The 22293-nt window shown below is 30.6% G+C and overlaps 1 protein-coding gene and 1 long non-coding RNA gene across 2 annotated transcripts; one reads left to right on the plus strand and one right to left on the minus strand.

The window, feature by feature from the left end:
- The first annotated feature begins 5361 nt into the window (after nucleotides 1-5361).
- On the plus strand, nucleotides 5362-6264 carry LOC121224234 (uncharacterized). Its single transcript, XR_005921840.1, has 2 exons — nucleotides 5362-5617; nucleotides 5923-6264. It is a non-coding gene; the product is annotated as an uncharacterized lncRNA (long non-coding RNA).
- Nucleotides 6265-7985: 1721 nt separating this feature from the next.
- On the minus strand, nucleotides 7986-11165 carry LOC121224235 (flavin-containing monooxygenase FMO GS-OX-like 8). Its single transcript, XM_041107121.1, has 7 exons — nucleotides 10343-11165; nucleotides 10189-10259; nucleotides 9951-10112; nucleotides 9786-9868; nucleotides 8933-9068; nucleotides 8549-8722; nucleotides 7986-8397 (listed from the first exon to the last, which is right to left on the minus strand). The coding sequence occupies exons 1-7, from the start codon at nucleotides 10896-10898 to the stop codon at nucleotides 8203-8205; spliced, it is 1377 nt and encodes a 458-aa protein (XP_040963055.1). The 5' UTR covers nucleotides 10899-11165; the 3' UTR covers nucleotides 7986-8202.
- Nucleotides 11166-22293: the final 11128 nt, after the last annotated feature.

The raw sequence follows: 22293 nt of genomic DNA on the forward strand, positions 1-22293 counted from the left end.
ATTGTATCATTCATACAAGTTTTGACATCGTGTTATTGTGTAGATTTCTTTATCAGTGCTTAACCCGGCGTATCCTGTTGTGATCCTATAAAGACCTCTTTGAACAATGTCTTACTTCATTTTTGAGGACAAGTCAATTCTAATCTTCACCAAGCTCAGAATTCCTAATGATTCATTGAGAGGTAGGATCTGTCTATCCTCCTGCTCAACCATCCTCAATAAGTCCGGAGGTAAGCTACAATCTTTGTCATTTTCAAAGTCTTGAGATCCCTCTGAACACATGCCTTGCTCAAAAGAAAAATCTGGGTCTGTAACAGAGTCATTCACGTCATTGATATCTGAGGACCCATAATATGCACCGAAGAATATACAAAAGAATGTATAAATTTATGAATGATTATTTACAATATGATTATGAATGAATGATGGTTTGGAAAAAAATCCAAAAGAATGAAAGAATATAGAATTATCCGTAAAGAATGAAAATATCGGCTAAAAAATAATCGTAAAGATGTATTTCATTAAAATAATAACGTTCAGACATAAGCCTATTTCAGAAAGGAATTTCTATCATTTCTAGGCTATGAACAACAAAAATGTTCTAAACATTACTTTAAAAAGCTCTAGAGACTATAGGGTTTTCTTCCGCAGTCGAATTGCTTAGAACACTTCCACGTTTATAAGGGCAAATATCTAACAGGGTCCCTTCTTCAGTTGCTTCTGCATTGCATTCACTCCACTTATCAATTATGATTGGGTAATGGAGTTTCCGCACTGGAGGAATCATCAAATTTAACGACGTCCATACTAATAAGCCTTTCAACCAGTTTTTTAAAAGCAATGCAATTTTCTATCAAATGCCCCGTATTTCCCGCATGATATTCGCATTGTGCATTCGCATCGTGCCATCTAGGGTACGGAGGCTGTGGAGGCTTTGTATAGAGAGGGGCAACAATGCGCGCGTTGAATAACTTTTGATACAGCTCCTTGTACGTCATCGGAATTGGCGTAAACTGGAGGTTCTCAGTACCTTGTTTCGCACAAGGTTCTTGTCTAGATGAACCTTGCTGACTAGCAATCACCTTATTGTAAGTGTTCACATTGCTCACCTCGTTTTCCTTATTCTTTAAGTCTGACCTTCTATTATTCTCCCCAGCATCAATCTTTCCACTTCTCATGGCACTTTCAATCATTTCACCGCTCATGACTATGTTTGAAAAGCTTTTTGTCGCGATTCCTAACATATGCGTAATGAACGGGGCCTTCAGCGTATTGATGAAGAGCATTGTTGTCTCTTTTTCCAAGAGTGGTGGCTGAACTTGTACGGCAATCTCCCTCCACCTTTGTGCGTATTGCCTAAAACTTTCATTAGGCTTTTTCTCCATATTTTGCAGGGTCATTCTGTCAGGGACCATATCAGCTACATGACTGTATTGTTTCATGAAGACTTGTGCTAAATCCCTCCAAGAACTAATCTGAGTACGCGTCAATTGATTGTACCACTTAGACGATGCCCCTGTGAGGCTATCTTGAAAGCAGTGTATGAGCAGTTGGTCGTTGTTGACGTATCCAGCCATACGCCTACAGAACATAGTAATATGTGCCTCCGGGTAAGTAGTCCCATTGTACTTCTCAAATTCTGGCATTTTGAACTTATGGGGCAGTACCAGATCTGGGACCAAGCTTAAGTCTTTAGCATCAATCCCTCGATAATTCTCAATGCTTTCCATGGCCTTGAACCTTTTCTCGAGCCATTTGCATTTTTCTTCTAACTGCTTTGGCAATTCTTCTGTCGTTTTCTCTTTCTCAGCCACCTTGTCGAAATCTGGGACGATAGGGTTAGTAGGGTTTTCTCCGGGGTTAGAGCTTACTCCGATTTGGAAGTTCGTTGGCATCGAGGTGCCTGTCGGCAATAGCTGAGGTCTAATTGTAACAGGGGATTTGTGTAGGTACGCCTCAGTTTGGGTTTGCGCATGAGGAGGAGTGAAACCTGGGGGATAGAGAGGGCTATCATTATTTTCTTCTTCTGTATGAACCATGGGGTCTTTTCCTTTGTCGTTTCCCCCTTTCAACAACTGCGTCAATTCAGCTATCATGCTTTTTTGAGACTCTATCATTTCGTTCCTCATATCTTGTTGAATCTTCTCTAACCGCTCTTGCATTTGTTCTTAAATCTCCTTTTGGAGTTATTCGAGTCTTTCGAATCTTTGATCCATGCCTTTTGTCTTGCGACGGGTATCGTAATGATAAACAGTTGGCGAATTTTTGTTAGTTTCCAGGGTAGTTCTGTCATAATTTTAGATTAATTAGGCCCATCTTTTTTAAAACTTTAATGCATATGATGATATGTAGATACATGAAATGAATGCCTAAAGAGACATTGATTCTAATTCAATTACATTTAGGAAACTTTTCTAGAAAGCAAATTCCCTTACATAAAATGGATACATGTACGGCCTTACCCTCATATTCCAAGAAACAACATCGGTCTTTTTCTTCATTCGCATGTTTGAGGTAATCTTGCCAATAGATGCCGTTGCTAGCTCCTTCTTTTGATCTTGGTCGCGATCCATCATCTGCCCATCTTCATAAGGCTCGTCAGCTTCTTGGAACATCGAATGCTCTTAGACAATCGCCTTGAATCCTCAGGCCACGAAGCAGGGTCACGAACTCTTCCATTGCCCTTCTTGCGTTCCTCAGAATATATTTGGGAAGTCGTATTATTTTTCGCTCTATCAAGGAATTCGTATTCCATGACAAGCTTTCCAATTTAGTAATCGAACTTGAATCCATATCTCTTTCCTAAGATGCAAATGCAATGCAATGCAATCATAATCAAAACACAACAACAGGGGTTAGTACAAAACATAAGCAAGCACAGAAAGCAAAAAGTACCTAATCAAGTAGATACTAGGGGTTTGGAGTGGCTCTACCTAAGTTAAATTCCTAAGTCTACTATATGAGGGTTGGTTCTAAAGTGAAGGTACCCGAACCAGTAGATTCCTCGATCCTCACCCATTATAGGCTCATATGGACCGAGTTCGATTCAGGGGAATACATTTCCCTATGGCTGCACGGAGATGAAAATCTCACGAAGACACAGGTACGGATGTATCCCGAAAGCGATCCACTATCCTGCACGGAGGTGAAAACCTCACGAAGGACTAGCTTCTCACTCCCACTTAAAAGGTGTGACCAACGGTCATGCAATGCAAGATATAAAAATTTAAACTGCAAAACTTGATGAAAACTATAATTCAAAACAAATGAAATGCAATGAGAGGATCGTAAATTTAAACCAAGTTTTCAATTTTCGACAAAAAGACAAAAAATAATCAACTCATGGCTTGACTCACTTATTTAAAGTCCCCAGTGGAGTCGCCAAGCTGTTGACGCCATTTTTTTGATGGAAAACAGGGTCGACTTGGGTTTTTGAAAATGAAAACGAAAATGGGAGTCGCCACCGATCCTTTTTGATAAGGTGTGATCGGGTCACCTTGAAAAGTGGTTGTTTTTAATAAATGATTTGATTTTATTAAAACAACAAGTTTGGTCCACGAAATTCAAAAAAATGAGTTCGGGAGTCGGTTACGCACGAGGAAGGATTAGCACCCTCGATACGCCCAAAAATTGGTACCTAATTGATTACTTAATGTCTTAGTGTCGAAAAACCGAAAAAACTTTAAAGAAATTTAAAATACGATCCTTAAAAAAAACTAGAATAGCATAGATTAAGATTCAAGAGGATATTTGGCAATTTGATTAAACGAGAAATCGAAACCCAGCACCTTAGGGCACGTTCCTCAAATTTCTAAACACAAAACATTGCCTCGTTTTAAAATTTCGAAAAGATATTCGACTATTTGGCCAAACGAGTAATCGAAACCCAGCACGTTAGAGCACATTTTCTCGAATTTCCAAATGCGCAATATGGTCTTATTTTGAAAGTTTAAAAAGGGTATTTGGCTATTTGGGTCGAACGAGAAATCGAAACCCAGCACATTAGGGCACGTTTTTCTCGAATCCAAACACAAAATGCCATTTAAAAATTTATTATATCGAGTAAAATAAAACAAAAACTCATAGTGAAAGCAAATTACATTTTTATGCATGGCAAAACCATAATGAATATGAAAGTATAAAAGCGATACGAGCAATAGCAATCAATATAAACGGTTAAACTTACAAAATAATAAAATATAAAAAAAAACGAATACAATTTAAACATTCATTCAAAATAATAACGAAAATGAAATAAATAAATAATCAATACACTTAAATATAAAAAGATATACATGGACATAAACTAAAATACGTGTATACATAAATTAACAAAATGTATAAAGTATATTTTAATATATAAAAGAAACAATAAATACGTATATATAAAAAATATGTACATATATATAGGTGTATAAAACTATGGAATATGAAAATAATGAAATACATATAAAAGTAAGTACATGTATATGTTGAAAAATAAAAGAAAGTATGTATGTACAAATTAAAGTTTAAAAATAATGAAAATATACATATGTATACAAATAAATACGTTAATTTATATACATGTTAGAAAATATATTGAAAATGTATATATATATTTATGTAAATTAAGATATACAAAAATATGTATGTACGTGCATATAAAAATATATATACTTATAAAAATAAAAGGATATGTATGTATATAAATTAATAATAATATGTATGTATATACGGATTTATAAAAAAGGGTATGTTTTAAACTATAAAGATTATATAAAAATATGTATATATTTAGGAAAATGAAAATATGTATATAGATATATAGATATGTGCATAAGTTGTAAAGTATATAAACTATATAAGTATATATATATGTTATAAGACAATGTATGTATATCACAAAAATATATGCATGTATATATATGTACCGAAAATTTAAATAAAATAAATACCAACAAATAGGTAATAATAATAATAACAATAATAATAATAATAGGACTAAATCAAAATGGAAACGAAATCTCAGGGCTGAAATCAAAAATGAAATAGAGTAAAGGATTAAAATGTGAGGCGCGCGAAAAGGGAAGGATTGAAAAGGGAAATATTCCCTAGTCCTAGAGTGCAACGTTTCAACGCGAAGGACCATACATGGTCAAAGGACCTGATTGCAACGGAATCAAAATTTGCAGCCCAAATCTAAAAGAAATAAAGGGTCGTATTGCATCTCAACGCAAGATGGATGGATTAAATGCGTAAATTACCCATTAGGGCAAAGCATGCGCAGATCCCCCATCAGACGGCGTCGTTTCAATCAACATAAAGCTAAGAAATTTACTGCTTTCTGCAGTTTCATTTTGCTGCAAAGAACACAAATAAAAAATAAAAATAAAAGGGAGAATCCCTTTTCTGCTGGGGTTCTAAGGCTAGAAGCCCCGCCGCCGTAGCGCCTCCCCACCGCCCAGTGGCCGGAGCCCTGCGAGGACATCTCCCACCAGCGCTTTGGAGCGCGTTCAGAGACCAAGGCTCCGAAACGGGGAAACGAGGGGAAACGGAAAGCCTCTGCCCATTCCTAAACTCGCGTCCGACGACGGCGAAGGGCCGACGGCGACGACGGCTTCAGGGGCCGATTCAGGTGAGTCTTTTCTTTTCTCTTTTTTGATTTTTTTAATTACTTTAAAATAGATTTGCAAAGAAAAAAAATAAAACAAAATAAGATAAATAAAAAAACCAAGAAGAAATAGTAAGGATTCAACCTTTTAAAATTTCTATATCGCTTTTTCATTTCTGATGTGGGTTTTTTACAAAGAAAAATCCCCCCAAAATACAGTGATGAAGCCCCCCCAGGTTACATTTGTTTGATTCGGCTCTTATAGCCGATTACACTGCTGTTTTTCTGTTCTCTGTTGCTGTTTCTTTTGCTTTTGTTGATGTTTGCAGGACCTGATGAAGTCAACGGAGACGGAAAGCTTCTATTTTGGTGCAAGGCGCAGCAGGCGGTGGCAGACCTCGGGCGTGGTGCGCGCCGAAGACGCACATGGAGCAGCGGCGCAAGGGCACTAGGGTTTCTATCTTACTGAAACTGATTTTAGATTTTGGGCCATTTGGGCTTTAGGGTTCATTGGGCTGAAAATTGGGTTTGTTTATTATTGTAATTGGGCTGAAAATTGGGCTGTACAAGGACCATGTACTAAATACCAAACATGACATGGATTGATGATGATTAGAAGATTATATTAACTATTAAGGTTAAGAAGTAAAGTGTAAAATGATGTTTCATTATTTGTCTTACAAACATTTGATGTATGAAATTTTCCATGAAATTTGGATGTTATGTCGGTTCTTTTACATGTTTTTCTTTGGAGAAATGGGTAATTTTGATTATTTATATATTTTTTTTCTATACACTGATTTGGATTCATCCATTAAATCATAAGGAAGGTTCTAAATTAGATGACAACAAAAAGTGCAATAAAATCTTTCAGGGGTAAATTGTTTGAATTCAAAAAAAACTCTCAGTTTGATAATTTTTATTTATATTAATCTTAAAATTTAATAATTTTTCAATTTAGCCCTTCAATTTAGATATCGTAATACTCGAAGATAACCCATATCACAATTTGAAAATTTGAAAAATATTACATAAATTATAAAAAAAAATAAAAAATCTTATGATGACATAATATCATCATACTTTAATAAAATTAAAGTTTAAAGACTACACTTTAGATAACCCTCATTTTATACTACAAAAAAATTATTTAAATTTCAATTGTGTTATTTGATTTACAAAAATATACATATTAATATTAATTAAATTATAATTAATTCCATATATTAAAATATTTCACAAATCTAATTTTATAGAAACAGAATTAATGGAAGTTTTAATTTTGTAAGAATTTTTATTTTTTCCTATTCTCGTATACAATCACTTAATTAAAACAGATTCAACGGCACATAGCCTGCTAAACTTATAGCCTGATTCAGATCACCGGCACGTAGCCTGCTAGCACGTAGCCTGCTAGACTTAAAGTCTGAAAAATTCACCGGCATTAAGCCTGCTAGGCGCTTAGCCTGAAAATCTCAATTTCACAGATACAAGGATGATTTCTCGTATATTTCTTAATAGCAACACACGTTCATAACATTTATATATAATTCACAATCTCAACTCTATCCCAAGAAAATTTGTAGTCCATGTTCGAATCATACAAGCATTTAAAATTTATACTTTTAATTCAATGCAAATCTTAAACATATATATATATATACATTCAACCATGTATATCAATATATAATTCCATACCTAATATCAATACATATACTTTTAATTTTAGCTCATCAAATATACAATAGATGTATATTTATATATATATGTACATATTCGAACTTCATTTATGCATATATATATATAACACTCATACTTAAAATTCATTATAAGAACATATACATATATGTAAGCATGCTTATTCAAATATAGCATATACATATAAATTACAATTCACATATATATATCTATTTGAAACTTCTCATACAATCATGGGTTACATTCTCATCCTTAATAAAATCATACTAATTATTACTTTAAAATATCTGTTTTTCTAAATTACAATTTTTACTAAAATTTATCTAAATTCCAATTATGTAATTTTACGGGGTACTTCATAATGCAATAAGTTTAAGAATGCATTTTTGGATTGCTCAGTCCTCTCCCGCCCATCATTATACAGTACTATAATCAAACTTAGAAAGCAAAACACAGTATATTAAATAATGAATATTACAATAGAATTTTTCGAGCTAATCAAAAATTACAAAACCCTAAAAATGAATAGTAAAATAGACATAAATTATATTAAAATATTAATAATAATAAATTAATATGATAAATCCTCGTAAATATCTAGAAAAACACTAACAATTTGATTTACTTTTCATTGGATTTTAGAAATAAAAAATATATAAATTCTCCTTACAAATTGATTGAGATATATATAATATTTAACCAATATACCTTCAATAATCACCATATATTAAAGCCTATAACATATTTCTTAAACAAGCATAGCCTTAGAACTAGGTTCGAAATCAAGCAAAACTGGAAAAATAAACAAACAAATATTTCAACTCTCCCTCAAAAAAACCCATAAAAAATAAAAGAAAATTATTTCTTTTAAAAAAATAAAAATAAAAAGTGACACATATAGCAAAATTCATTTAAGGTTGAACCCCAAGTTGAGTGAAATGAGGGCTTTGAAGAGCTTGCTGGAGCAATTCATCATCACCATCATCCCATGAATCCCTGTAAGTCTCCAAATTGGTGAATGAATTCACTATTGCTGACAAGCATAATTGTTTTCTCCATTCTTCCAAATGTGGGGATTCACTATAATCTGCATACTTGTCACAATACTGCAAAAACAAAATCTAAATTATTAGCTTCAATTTTTTGTTAGAATGTGGTTGGATAAAAAAATAATTTATTAATCGTTTTAATAAAATTAAATTGTAATTTTAAATTCATAATATATTGATTATATTGTAGATTATATAAGAGAAATACCTCAAAATTGGCAATGTCGTGAGTATCGGAGACGGGAATACCAGCGAGTTCCCTTGAGCGATAAAACTCTTTGATAGAGAGCATCATATCATCATAGGATGGCAATTCTCTTTTCCCCGAAAGCACTTGTGCTATCCATTTTGCTTGTGATTCAAAGAAAGGGAAGCCTATTAACTGCACCAATTCTATTATTAGAAACATAAACGTAAAAATCAAAACGAAATATCATTTTAAATGCAAGTAGTTGATATCATTTGATGTAATTTATGCAATAAAATATGTAATTAGTAGTTTGGTCAAAAGAAAAAACACAATGCTTAAAGGAATACCAAAATCCCATAAATATGTATATATATATAAAATGAATGATGAAAGAACCAATACCTTTCTTGGAATGCCAATAAAAGAGAGGAAAGGAGCAAGCGATGGTGGGAAAGTATGCTCAAAAAGGGGTCCCACTCTATTGTCATCAACACCTACTATTCCTTTGGTGTCAAGAAATGGGAATGCGTATGAATACCTACATTATATTTTACACTCATTTATTAATAAACTTTACTTTATACCCAATATATCAACATTTATTTCTCACTACAGGGTTTTGCATTTTGATAAAATGTTTACTCTATTTCAATAATTAAATTTAAATTTAAATTATGTGTTTTAATCAGAGTTTACAACCTTGATTATCAAGTAATTTGATCATAAAAACTCTAATTATATACATAAATATAAATTTTTAAAATTCAATAAAAATACTGTTTTAAGTTAAAATATTATAATTAAATAAAATGGGCAGCAATAGATGTATGTTAATTGGACATATATATATAAAATATCAAAGTTGCTATGATTATGAGATTCATGGAAAAACACAACTTTGATTCATGAACAAGTTGGTTGGGCAAGATTTGAGGGTGAAAGTAGGGTCTCATCTTTTTTAAACAATAATAATCATCCAATCAGACAAACAGGGTTTTGAAATTGAAAATCTTATTTTGTGAATAAAAAAATACGTCAATTAAAAAAATGTAAAATTTATAACAAAAAGAAAAGGGCCTTCTTCTCCTTCTTCCACTTTTTACTGTGGAAACTTAAAGTCACTTTGTCTGCTTCATTATTGGTCTGTTAACATATATTATAATTTAAAATGATTGGGGAGGGGGGTGCTTAGAAGAAGATTTCTAATGCACCTAAAATCCAAAACCCAGGAATGTAAGACTTATTGTTTAATTACCCAGTGCAATATATGATAGTGTCAGCTATGACACAAGAGCCATCTTCAAACTCAACCCTTCCATCTTCATGAAGAGACTGTATCTGCAACCCAAACCAAAAGAAAATGAATCCTTAATCCAATGAACCGGATTCAATTCGATCCGAAAACGCTAATACACAGTACCTGTGGGTAAAGATGCAAGTTCCGATGCTTGGAAATGACTTTGGATAAACCTTCGGTAATAACTTCCAGGGATTTGGCACTGAGGTACACTTCCTTTGCCACTTTCACTATCTCCATTGATATATCTTGCCCGCTTAGTGAATTTCCCACTATCACCACCACCTGCAATTAACAATTTCATCACTTTTTAATTGATTGATATCTGAAAGAAACAATCAGTGTTTTAATAATATAGTACCTCATTCCTAAATGGCTCTGGAACTCTATAGACGTGACTATGAATTTGCTTCCTTTTCCATGCATCCATTCCTACAAAAATCACAGGTTTGCACCTTCAAAACCAATAATCAAACACTAAGATAAGATGAAAAAGGGTAGAATGAATTAATTACCTTTAATGGAAGGCAACCTAGGTTGAGAGTAATGACCCGTGGCAACAATCACAGCATCGAACACCTCTTCCACCCTTTTTTCACCCTTTTTTTCTTTGCTTTTAACCACCCACTTTAGATCTTTCCCGAAAACACCATAGTCCAGCATCCCCACATATTCAACCCTGGTATTAAACCTTATCATTTCCTTCAACCCAAAATATTCACAGAAATCTTTAAGATACAACCACAGCTCCTTGTGACCTGGGAATCTCCTCGTGTCCCTGTTTTTCTTCGACACAAATGGGAAATCAGTGAAACCCATGATCTCCCTTGGGGATACAATCCTTAGTGAATCGTACACGCTACTATGTACGTCTAGAAATTTGTTTTTCCCCAGTGGATCTTCCTTCTCCACGTTTGGTTCGTACAACCACTGCCCACCTATGTCGTGGTTTTGCTCCAAAACCACCGCCGTGTGTCCCTCTTTCCTTAGCTCCCTCGCCGCCACCAGCCCCGACGGTCCGGCGCCGATCACGCACACGTTCTTCGTCGATTGCCCCTGCTCCGAAACCATGGTAGCTAGATTATAGGTTGGATGAGGGGGGGGTGAGGGAGGGAAAGAAGTTGGTATGCAACAAAATATATTTGTAGGTAAATGATATGATTTGGTGGTGAGTTATGTGTGGGATTTATAGTAAAAATGATGTAGCAAGTTGTTATTTATTAGAAAAATATAATAAGGGAGTGAAAATTGAAGAAAGAAAGCAGATAATAATGGTGACATAGGGATGGTTTGCTAAGCAGGAGACACACGTGATCAATTAAAATCATGATTTTTGCCTTTCTCTAACTTTCAACTCAGATCTTTTGCTTTCTAAAGTTACTCAAAACACTATCATTTTTATTTTCCCTTTTGTTTTTTTGCCAAATAAAAAGAGGAAAGCTGTTTTTCATTCTCATCCTGCGCATCAATCGGTCAAACTGATTTCTTTATAATCTCTATTTTGTTCTATGGTGAGTTCTTTATTAAAAAATTTAGAATAAGCCCATTTATAGATATTTATATTTTGATGCATATTCTTGTTCGTATCTGTGAATCCTTGGATGGGTAAAATGTTTTAAGTACATAGCAAGCAATGAGCTGTCGCATTGATCTCCATGCATAAAATTGGACGGTCATAAATGAACCACATATGATCTCACTTGATGGATCCAAAAGGCATGGATCCACAATTTTTAACATATATATTGCTAAAATTTTTATCAAATATTCATTCTATCCCCATTTTTAATATTGTATAAAAATTAGTAATTTTATTGGTTAAATAAAAATATCTTTCCTACTCTCTTAATTGTAATGATAATTAGTTTTAATAAAATGTGTCATTTTTTATATAATATTAAAATGAGACCATTCTTTATAATTATATTATATTATATTATTAAATATTTTGTAATCATAAAAATATTAATATTCTCTGGTGGGGTTTAGAAATTAGATCTGAACGAATTGGGGATAACAGCCTACACAAGTACATTACTAGCGAGACATACCTACAGGTTGTGTCACGGCTCCATTTGTAAATTATTTCTCCTGTCGATATAAATTTAATTAATATGGAAGTTTCACATTCTTAAGCACTTAAGTTCGAGTTTCATTGCATATGATTTTAATATATAAGTCTTCAATTCAATCATATGCTTATAGTATGTCTGAGCTTTTTTACATTTTTCATCTGTTGTACTTCATATTAGTTTGATTCTATACCATAGTTATTTAAACATATACTTATACTTGTATTGTATTTGTGATATTTATAATAATAAAATTCTAAAAAAATATTATGCTAATATATTTTATATTAAATTTAAATAAAATTATTTATTTAATTTTTTTATATAGCTACATTATTATTTAATTTTAATTCAGAATAAGGAAAATGATAAGACCAATCTGTCCTAAAGAAAACAAAGCAGCTTGAGAATAAATCGGTGGGTACCAAGCCTAGACAATCACGTTAGTTTTAGGAATTAATTGCCCTTCATTTATTAAGGAAATATATGTAATATTATATTCTATTTATGTTAATTTTTATTTTTTAATTAGTTGTGTTATGTAAAAAATTTCAATCATTCAATAAATATAAATATATATAATATTTTAGATTGATATGATAGAGATATTAAATTGATTCGAAAATTTATATCGATAAATTCAATATTTAAATTATTAAAATATTAATTGTTCGAAAAATATATGAAATGATTAAAATTACTTTAATTTTACAACGGTGTGAAATCCTTCTCTAAAAATATATAATAAAATTATTTATTTCAAAAAATAAATTGCACAAACAGACATTTAAGTTGTAAATAGAAAATAAATATTTAAATATAAGAAATAAAAACATATAATAATATTTTATTGATGTAGGATACCCACAATTAGAATGCCCCTGCTTGAAGCCAAGGAGACATGAACAATCATGTAATAGCTTGAGGAAAACATGTTTTGGGTACAATTTTCATAATTTGTTTCTGCTTAAACGAATTCTTTAAATATATACATACTATAATATGTCTGTTTTTTGTTGCTTGCTCGCCACGTAAAGAAAAATAAATAGAAGAATATACAAAACAATATCATAAAAGATTCTGGATGCCTTTATTAAAACGAATAAATCATACAAGATTTTGAGTGTTTTTGTTAAAACAATAATATGGAAATAAAAAAAATAAAAAAAGGCATAAGTATTAGATTTTGGATGGATAGATATCTTTATTAAAACTAGATTATTTCTTTTTTTATGTTTTAGAAAATCTGAGTTAAAGTTTTAAATATAGTAATATTTAATTAATAAAGATAGATATAATTGAGTTATTATAAAAAATATATATAAAATATGAGATAAATTAAGATAAATATTAATATAACATATTAAAAACAAGCTTGTATCTTATACCTGTTTAATACGAATTCGAACCATATTACTTCATCCTCATTTCTATTTGGTTGATTAAAAAGCAAAGTGGAAAATTTAACTATTATTAGACTTTGGGGGTGGGGAGATTTTCCTTATTCCTTAATAAAAAATTTAAAATATTTCGAGGGATTCATAAGGAATTATACCAAACTATGGAGCCCGACCCTCGGCTATCTCTTCTCTTCGTCTCTGATCAAGAAATATAACTAGTTGTACAAATATATATATCATATTATGCGTTTACCTACTATTAATAAATTAATTAAAATAATTTGAATTTAATTTAATAAAATGACTAATAGACTAATTGGTGTAAATTTCATTTGATAATAAACTAACTAATGCAATTTATTTTTTTATTTGCAAACATATAAATGATAGGTCTATTAAGTCTCTATACGTAACTCCCACATGATAATCAAAGTGACATGGGAAACTTGCACGACAACTTTCATTATTAATGATGATCTTAAAAATAAATAAAGTAAACTAATTAAAATTTTACACATTGATTAATCAATGGCAATTAAGTTAATATGATTAGGATTATGAATGATTAATTAAAGCACGTAATTAACATATAGTTTTCTATTTTTTGGTATTATGATACACACGTTGGAAGTAATTGTAATTATTAAATGGGTTCGCTTAACTGATGCATCTACGTATTATTTAGACTTGTATAATATAATGTTAATCTGGTCCAAATTATCCTTTATTAATTAAAATTTAAATTTAATTATACAAAAATTTTTAATGAGATTATGAAAAAGTGAAATAGAATTTTGAGATGGTTCAGTCTCAACAAACGATTAAAAACTATGAGTTCCAATATAAAAATAATATTTTAATTTTACTTATCTCAATTAAATTTGATCATGGATTGAGTCGAGTTAGTGTAAAATTTTAAGCTTATTTTTTAAGTTAGGGTTCAGCCCAAAAATAGATCTAAAATTTTGTTTAAGCCCGACCCAAATAAAAATATTAAACTCGAGCCCAGTTTGCACATATTAACTTTTTTTATATAAAAATAAATTAAAATATATAATACAACAAATACACTACAAACGTTAAAATAAATGTTTTCCAACAAATTAAAAATACATTAAAAAAAGTCTTAATACTTAAATAACACTAACATAGTTGCAACTTAGCAAGTAAATGCCTCTAAAATAATAGCAAAATTAACAATAAAGCAATATTCATACAATATCCAAACAATAATAATAAAATAGTAGCAATATAATAACGAAATGGTAGTAAAACAACAACATATATAACAGCAATAAACAATAAAAAAAATAGTCAAATTCAGGTCGGGCCAGGTTAAAAAATCTCCCCAAAGGCCTAACCTATTTAGAAAACATGCATTATTTTTTATCCAATCTCATTTTTTAAGTCTACATTTTTATCCAAATCTTTCAATTTTTCGAGCAAATCTTCGAAAAGAACAGGTGATTCAATCTATGAACTTGCAAAATGTAAGAAAATTTAAAAAATACTAATCACATTTTCTTGCCATTTAATTTGAATACACATATTTACTTCTATTACATATTTAATTATGATTTCCTAAAGGGTAAAAGACATGTTTTTTTTTTCTTTCTAGTCAAAAGTAAGTAATCAAACATTTGTCTAGAGAGCAGCACAAATTTAGGTAAAAGATTACAAAAGAAGAAGAAGAAGAAGAAGAAGAAATCATTGTTAGGCACCAAATCTTTCAACTACCAAAATTAAAACTAAAAGAAAAAAGAAAATCATGTTTGGGAAAGCTTCAAATAAAGTTAAAAACACATTTAGATTGCTTTACATTTCCCAAAGCCATTTAATGGCTTCTTCATGAAAAGTAGTCAAAAAAAATATTGTTTAATAAATAAAGGAGAATTAATGATGTCTTAACTATGTTTTAATAATTATAACCCATATATATAGCCTCGAGAACATTAAATTTAAATGGTTTAATTTCTTGCGGAAGACTTCACTTTTCATATGGTTTGACTGAATTGTCTATCCCCTTCATTACATTTATGTATAGGATGATAGCTAATTTAACTTTTTTTACGGGTAAATTTTAAAATAGTCACTTTTGTTTGCCTCAGATTACATTTTAGTCACTTATGTTTGAAATGTTACATTTTAGTCACTTATGTTATTGTTTTGTTACGAAATGGTCACTCTGCCGTTAAATGCGAACTTGGATGTTCAGTTGTTGGGATGAAAATATGTTTTTAATTACGTAAATTTAATTTGGATTGCCACGTGAGACATCTAAGTTGGCACTTAAAATCCATTTGGACTGCCACATAGGACTGTTGTTAGGGAGGTAACAAAGTTTAATGGTAGAGTGGCCACTTCGTAACAGAACGACCACGTAAGTGATTAAAACGTAACATTTCAAACATAAATAACTAAAATGTAATCTGAGTCAAACAAATGTGACTATTTTTGTAGTTTACCCTTTTCTTAAATATATATAATTACTTTAAAATTCGAATTTATTGATCGAGTATTTTATTTATATTTGTTGGCTAACTTATCATTTGTAATATACCATGTTTTTAACTTTTAAGCAAAATTGATGAAAGCTGTGTAAGTAGTTTGCAAGTGACTCAAAAACAAGTGGTGGCAGAGCATTACAACCTTTATAAATAATTAGGTATTTGGATAGCAAATAATACATGGAAAATACTAGCTGTAATTGTTTTAAATGCACTGCACTGCAGCTTTTGAGTAATCTTACAGCCAAGGGCCATGAGTAAATTTGTAGTGAATATCTTACTTCAAGTTTAATACAATACAATATACCTTTTTTTAAGTAATTATATTTTATACATATTTAATTAATATAGATATCTTTATATTCATATAAATACAGTTAATTTACCAAATATACATAATTATTTGACCAAATATAAATGACAAGTTACAGAAAGGGGAAAATAGCAACTTGTTTGTCCATTATAATAATTGGAGGGTGCTTTGTTGAAATATACTTGATGGCAATGCAATTCATACGATAAGACTAGACATCTAGCATCTAACGTAGCTCCCGTTATCATGATTTGTTCCAACAAAATGACTTTACTCCTCTCCTTTATCCTTCTATTTACTATGTGTGAGTTTAGATGCACGATATGTTTATAAATAATTAACATAAAAATAGCAGTAGTGGTGAGATTAAATATTATAGCGTGAGATAATAAATAAGTTAAACGCATCCTACCGCCCATCCAAATTCATCTTAAGAGTTGATCCAATGCAAGTAAAAAAAAATCTATATCATTTGTAACTACATTATAAGTAAATTTTCGTTTTGATAATTTAATTAAAAAAGTTACAATTTGATTACTGAATTATTTGAAAGTTTTTATTTAATTCACTAAACTATTCAGAAACTTTTATTTAAGTCACTGAATTGTTGAGTTTTCTTAATAAAAAAAAGGTTATGCCAACGAGCTTTAAGCGATGATTCAACGATGGGTACAATGAATTAATACCCGTCAAAATGTAAAAAAAAATAGCTTAAATCCAAGTCAATCTGACCGTTTGGAAATTGGAGAAAAAGCTGCTTGAATTTTGGCTTATAAATTTTAAAGGTCCAAAGTTTTTCATACAAAAAAAAACTGAACTGTGAAAAAGGAGAAAGAGAGTTTTTGATTGGCGCAGATAGTACGAAAAGAGAAAGCTATATACTCTCGATTTTAATAACTCAAAAATTAAATGAAACTTTTGAATAGTTTAATAATCAAATTGTAAAATTTTTTTAATTAAACAATCAAAACAAAAATTTATCCATCATTTAGTGACTAATAGTGTAGTTTATCAATAAGAAAATAATGGCTTCAAACATAAATAAGTCTAATTTCTTGTAGTAGTGTATTCCTTAAATAGGATCTAATTTGATTCTTCCCTAAACATAACAATCCGTGATGGGTTTTTCTATTTTATTGTTTTATAATTATGTTTAAACTTTTTTATACAAGTTAAAATATATTTAATTTTTTATATTTTCATATATTTTCAATTTATTTTTACTGTTAATATTATTTTTTATTTTTTTATTTTCCATATTATTAATTATTTTTCTAAATTGTTAATATCATGAACGTTGTTCTATTAAATATGTTGATGTAATATTTTAAAATAAAAAATATTCATTTAATAACCATATAATAAAATAATGATATTTTGGGTAATGGAGGTTGAGGGGGATTACTTGGTATAATGAAGCTTAGAGCGACATGCATTGATCGATCGAAAATTAGTAACCACATATGGGAAGCGAAATAGATTGTATTGGGTTTTGAAATATGTAAATTTCAGCATATCAAGAAATGAGACAAATGAGTTGCTCATCTGTCGGCTAAAGAGGGGTTTCGTCGAAAACATGATGTTTGGTGGGTGGAGGATGGCCCAACGATGATTCATGGACTAGTTGAGGAAGATGGATAGTTCACCGTTCAGATCAATTGAGGTCCATCGATACGATGATGGAGGAGGCTAGAAGATTCGATTATAGCTAGCGGGGTCAGATTGCTTCATATCGGAGCGATTCAATGCTAGTTTTGGGTATCTGAAGCGATATATGGCATGTGGTGTGGATTGTGAAAAGAGAGAGAGAGACTATTTAGTTTTGTTTATTTAGATAATCAAGGGTCACAATTATTTTTATTGTCTAACAGCTTTTTTAGTAATAAATGCATACCCTTTTGTAAGGGTGAGTATTCAATCGAGTTGAGTCGAATCGAGTAAAAAATTTTCGAATTAGTCGAGTTGGCAAATCCTATTTTAGCAACTGAACTCAGTTTGAAATTTTTTCAAATCGAATCGAATCGAGTCAAAAAATTTCAAGTCAAATCGAGTCGAGTTAACGAGTCTTATTATTTATACTTAATGTTACGTTTAGATGGACCGGTTAGTTAACTAGTAGATGAAGTATAATATTATTTAACTACATGAGCAATATAATGATTTTGTCTTTTAACTTAATGGGTAAACATTTATCAAAACGACGTAGTTTTGACTTTTAACTTAATTATTTTGAATTCTAACTTAAAAAAAACATTTATCAAAACGACGTAGTTTTGTCTTTTCTTATTTGGATTTTCGGATAACTTGAATTGTGTAATTCATATTCGAGTTAAACCGAAAAGCTTAATTTTTTATTCGAGTTAATCCGAATAACTTGATTAACTATTTAATTCAAAATTTGAATTTTTTTATCGAGTTTTTCGAATTGAATCGGATTTTGCTCACCCCTATCCTTTTACAATAAAAAAAAAACCAAACTTACGCTTTTTGAAAAAATAAATAAAGTAAATTCCTTGAAATAAAAATAAAGACTTAAACTCTAAAAGTACGAAAGATACCTAAAACATAATTTTCCCTTTTAAATTTCATATAAGCTCACACTTATACACATATTTATACGCAATTATAAGCCCATAATCATGATTAACCACCTATATTAAACAAGAAATGCATGCTTAAACACAGATAGATTTCTCAAAACATGGCAAAATACTTTCAACATTTGCATAACAATATGGACGAAGAAAGAAATATTAATAAGAGGGGCGGGATATTTATTTAAAATAGATTTGTTGAAAATAGGTCCGATTTATTTCAAATAATGTATTTTTTAAATACGAAACGATCTTTATCATCATTTTAAAAAATAAAATAAGTTAAATGTTTAATTTATATTAAATATTGTAATTATTTAGGTATTACTTATTTTATCAAATCAATATAATTTAGGTACTACTTAATATTAGTTTACCAAATTAACCTAAAAATGTTATTAAATTTATTATAAAAATTAAATTCTATAAAAAAATCAAATTCAAAAAAAAACTTTGAAGGACCAAACACAACTAAATGTAACCTCCTAAACCCGGCCTAGACGTTATTGCTAAATTGAGAAGGCTACTTTAGCCACCAAAATGGCTAAGCCAACTTACGTTACTTTTTAAGACTTTAAATAAACTCATTTTAGAGAAAATCGTAGTTGTACTTTAAGTTAGCTTAAAAGCATTCATTCATTAGGTTGTGTATGCTTAGAATTCATTTTATTGTTGAGAGTGTTGTTTTTAAAAAACCGTTTTTCTTTTTTTTTAAAAAAAAAAACTCGAAGTTAAACTAATGCAGCGGAAAAGCCATTTTTCAAGTCATTTTGGAAAATTAGTTGCCTTATCGATTTGTTTTTCAAAAACAGTTTCTTTGTAATGTAGTGGAAACTAGGGAACAATATCAAATTTTACTTAAGCTTGATATCATGTGTCGAAACCGTTTTTTTGAAAACAAAAATTTTAGTTGTCGACTTAAAAAAAACAAAAATTGGAGTCGCCACCGATCCTTTATTAAGGTGTGATCGGCCCACCTTAAAAATAATTTTGGTCTGCGAAATTTGAGAAAACAGGTTCGGGAGTCTGTTACGCACGAGGAAGGATTAGCACCCTCGTAACGCCCAAAATTGGTACCAAATTGATTTTTTAAACGCCTTGGTGTCGAAAATTTGAAAAGATTTTAAAAGGAAACGAATAATAAGACATTCTTATTTCAAAGAAATAAAACACCAACCCAGTGAGTTAGGGCACAATGTTTTTAAATCTTCAAAATACCCGAATATTGCCTTTTGCTTTTGAAAATTCTTATTTCGAGAAGAAAATGTCATGACCAGTAAGTTAGGACCCAACACTTTGAATTCCCGAGAATAAGCTTTTTATTTAAAATTTACGAATTTATTGCAAAACAAATACTTGGCTTTCCAAATTCATCGAAAAAAATAATCGCGATCTAGTAAGTTAGGACACAATCTTTCCCGAGAATCGTGAATGCCAAATATTTTGGAATTTATAAAATAGGATGATTTCAATACTTTGAGAAAATCAAAATATATATTTTTTGAAAAGGGATGCTAAAAAGGTTAAGGTATAACATGAAACAGATACTCTAATTTCAAATATAAATGAATAAGTATTTACAAATACATATACAAGTAGATATAATATACAAACAAATTTACAAATATACGTACACATATATTTAATGCATACATAGAAGTGTACATATAAAAGGAAGGTAAAGAAATATATACAACAAGCTCACAATAGTTTCTAAGAATATGCATGCAAAACACGTGTATGTATATGTGAAAATTGTGAAGATAACAAATATCAAAATACGCATATGTATATATTTTTACAAAGAAAAGTATAAGTATATCGTGAAAAAAACAAAATAAAAACAAAAACATATGTACATAAATATTTTTAAAAAAACAAAAAAAAACTATAAAAATTTTATTTATCTATGTGAAAGTAAGAAAATAAAATAAAAAATGTATAAAATATATAAGTATATTATATACTTTAAAAAAAAAGAAAAAAGAAAAAAGTGCATATATGTATATATTATATAAAAGCCATGCGTATGCACATGTATTATAAAAACAATGCATGAATGTTATAAAATAATAATAATTACGTATATAACATATGCATATAAAACATTTAAATAAATATACAGTATATACATATTTATAAAAGTAAAAAGGTTTTTGAAATTAAAAAGAAAACAATGTTTGTATGTACACGAAAATAATAATTACAATATTAAAAATAACAAATAACAATAATAAACAAGTATAATATAATAATAAATAAATAATTAAATAGTAAAATAGTTCAAAAAAATGGATTAAATTGAACAAAAGACGAAAAAAACGGGGCAAATTTGAAATAAATGGAAAAAAACCAACTTGAATGCACAGGAAATAATGGAGGACCGAAAGGGAAATTATCACTGCCTTCCCAAAACGCTGCGCAGATATGGGCCAGATTGAAACAAAAACGAAATATGCGGCTAAAATTAAAAGAAATAAAAATGGATTTAATTGAAGTGCGCCACAAAAAGGAGGGACCCATAGCGCAAATCTCCCCAAAATTCAAAACGCGCGGATCTTCCCCGGGTCGGGTCAACGCGCGGGTCATGGCCACCAAAACGGCGCCGTTTTTATCTGTTATTTAAAACAGATTTTCTCCCTAAAAAATCATTAAACCCCGAATGAAAGAAAAAAAATAAAAAAAGTTAATATACCCTCTGCTAGGGTTTCATTTCCGCGCCACCGTCGCCCTCAACCAATCGGCCAGTTCAAATCCTGGCCGTCCATGGCGAAGCGAGCTTCGGGTTTCATCAGCAAGACCACGCAGGTAAGCCTCTTCCCTTTTCTTTTATTATTATTTTTTTTAAATCAGAACAAATGAAATAAAGAGAATAAAAAAACGAAAAAAATTTCACCTTGAATAAAAAAAAACAATCTGTATTCAGTGCTTTTTTCTATTTCTTGTGTATTTTCTCCGTTAATACAATATCCCTCCTTTATTTTATAGATTAAATGACCTTTTATAGGCCGAAAAGAAAAAATAAAATAAATAAATAATATATTTTGCTTGTTTTTTCTCCTTTGGACTCCTTGAGTCCGTTTTTGCAGGCGTTCGTGGAGAGGTCGGCGCGCGTGGAGAGGGGTCTGCCCCGAGTCGTGCGGCACTTGGAGAAGCTGCTGGAGGCGTTGAAAGCGGCGCTAAGCAAATGCGGCTAGCTTAGGGTTTCTGCTTTTTAGTGTTAAGGGCTACAAACTTGGGCTTTGGGGTTGTTATTGGGCTAGGGTAATTTAGGTTATTGGGTTTGTAATTGTTGGACTGATTTTAATTTTGTTTGGACCTGGGTCGATTGGGCCCTATTACATCATGCATTATCCGGTTATTATGTTTGAGTAATTCATGCATGCAAAAATCCCCAAAAGAAAAGTTACCAAGCCACAGACCAAAAATAATTAAAAATTACAGGCCAAAACCAATAAAGACTTAATAATACTTAATTAAAAAATAATAATCCGAGGTCCAAGTTGATTCTCCGAATGCCGAGTCCAGTCCTAATTTTGAGGTTTACCTGAAAAGTTAAACACTATTGGGGGGTGAGCTT

This window comes from Gossypium hirsutum, chromosome D12 (assembly GCF_007990345.1).
Source record: "Gossypium hirsutum isolate 1008001.06 chromosome D12, Gossypium_hirsutum_v2.1, whole genome shotgun sequence".
Taxonomy (NCBI): domain Eukaryota; kingdom Viridiplantae; phylum Streptophyta; class Magnoliopsida; order Malvales; family Malvaceae; genus Gossypium; species Gossypium hirsutum.